General features: G+C 56.2%; 1 protein-coding gene across 1 annotated transcript; it reads left to right on the top strand.

Moving 5' to 3' along the window:
• The first annotated feature begins 68 nt into the window (after positions 1-68).
• On the top strand, positions 69-990 carry LOC105306935 (transmembrane protein 18). The gene is given in 2 exon segments (XM_023524480.1): positions 69-725; positions 811-990. Coding segments are annotated over 2 exon segments (282 nt in total). The 5' UTR covers positions 69-536; the 3' UTR covers positions 904-990.
• Positions 991-1,458: the final 468 nt, after the last annotated feature.

Here is a 1,458-nt window from a genome sequence, read left to right as displayed (position 1 = left end):
CGAGTTCTCCAGGCGTTGGGGCACCAGGTTCTCCGTCCTGCCACCTGAAGACTGTGGCTGTCTGGTGACCATCACACAGCTAACCCTCCCCGCTCAACCACCCCAGAGCACAATGGCTCTTCCTCAGGCACTCAGGCCGGAGGCCTCACGCGCCATGCAGATGGTCTCAGGTCCTGTGGCCTCTGCCTTTGACACAGCGTGAGCCCAGCCTCTCGTCACCCCACACGCTGCCCTCCCAGGGTGACCGAGTGGAGTCGAGCTCCCTAGGTCCCAGCCCCACGCACGTCCCTCGCTGCTTCATGCTCTGTGATGACTCCTGACAGGCTGGCTCCGACTGTCCCAGCCATCCTCGGACCCAGGCTGTCCCTGAGCCGGGTCTTGTCTTTTTGCCGCCCCAACCCCAGTGCCGATGACACATACACTAGGTTCTCAGTCAGTGTCTGTCACCGAGACGTGATTTGTCAGGTGCGTCACTAACTGTCACTCAGCACACATGCTGTGCTGGCCACTGAGTCGCAGGTTCTGCCATTGCTGACATGAGAGCTTTCGAAAAGCCTGACGGTAAATGGAGATGTTTGTTAAAATCATTGTTTTGTGATGCCAAATAATTTTCACATTTTTCTCAAAACAGGCTATTTGCAAAGTACCAGTATTTCGACTCCAGGGGGATGTTCATTTCGCTTGTGTTTTCGGCGCCGTTGCTGCTCAACGCCATGATCCTCGTGGTGCGTGTTACAGATGTCCAGCTTCTGCTTCCTCTCTGTGCGTGTGTCCTCCAGCTCTAAACGTGTCTCTCACGCTCGTTTGCAGATCATGTGGGTGCGCAAGACTTTGAGTGTGATGACCGACCTGAAGAACTTACAAGAGAAGAGGAAAGAACGGAGAAGGAAGAGGCGGGATTAACGTCACCGCGGTCGCTGTGTGTTTATGGCAGTTTTTACTGCACCACTGTTGTTCTGCGTATTAAAGTGCATGTGTCACAGGTGTCCTTAGGTTTGCAGAGGTGATTCTTTCATTGCGACAGTGTTTTGCCTGCGCACATCATGCTCACGGGCTGAGGTTGTCTTTGTGAGTCATTTGTTTAGCCGGGTTCACTTCAGGAACTGTCATTTATAGTAACAACGTTTCATAGGCCGATAGGATGCAGGCTCATGTCTCGGCCAGTGAGGGAGTAATGTGCTGGAAACCGGTGGCAGATGAGTCGCACGGGACCTAAGGAGTGCGGTCCAGGCTGGCTGAGGTGGTCCTTCCTGCGAGCTGGATCTCGGAGGGGTCGCACAGCTGACCGGGAGCGGGGGTCTGGCTGCCAGCATGGGCCGCGCTTGGGGCAGATGGAGTGCTGCTTTCGGCCTCCAGCAGGAGCGGGCCCCCCAGGTCTGCAGAGGCCACGGAGACCCGAGAGTCGCCTCATGCAGGCAACACTTTGGGTGAGCCGTCACTGGCTCTCGGCGTCACAGC

This window comes from Pteropus vampyrus, unplaced genomic scaffold (genome assembly GCF_000151845.1).
Source record: "Pteropus vampyrus isolate Shadow unplaced genomic scaffold, Pvam_2.0 Scaffold468, whole genome shotgun sequence".
In the NCBI taxonomy this organism is placed as follows: Eukaryota; Metazoa; Chordata; class Mammalia; order Chiroptera; family Pteropodidae; genus Pteropus; species Pteropus vampyrus.
This window is presented reverse-complemented; position numbering and strand designations above follow the sequence as displayed.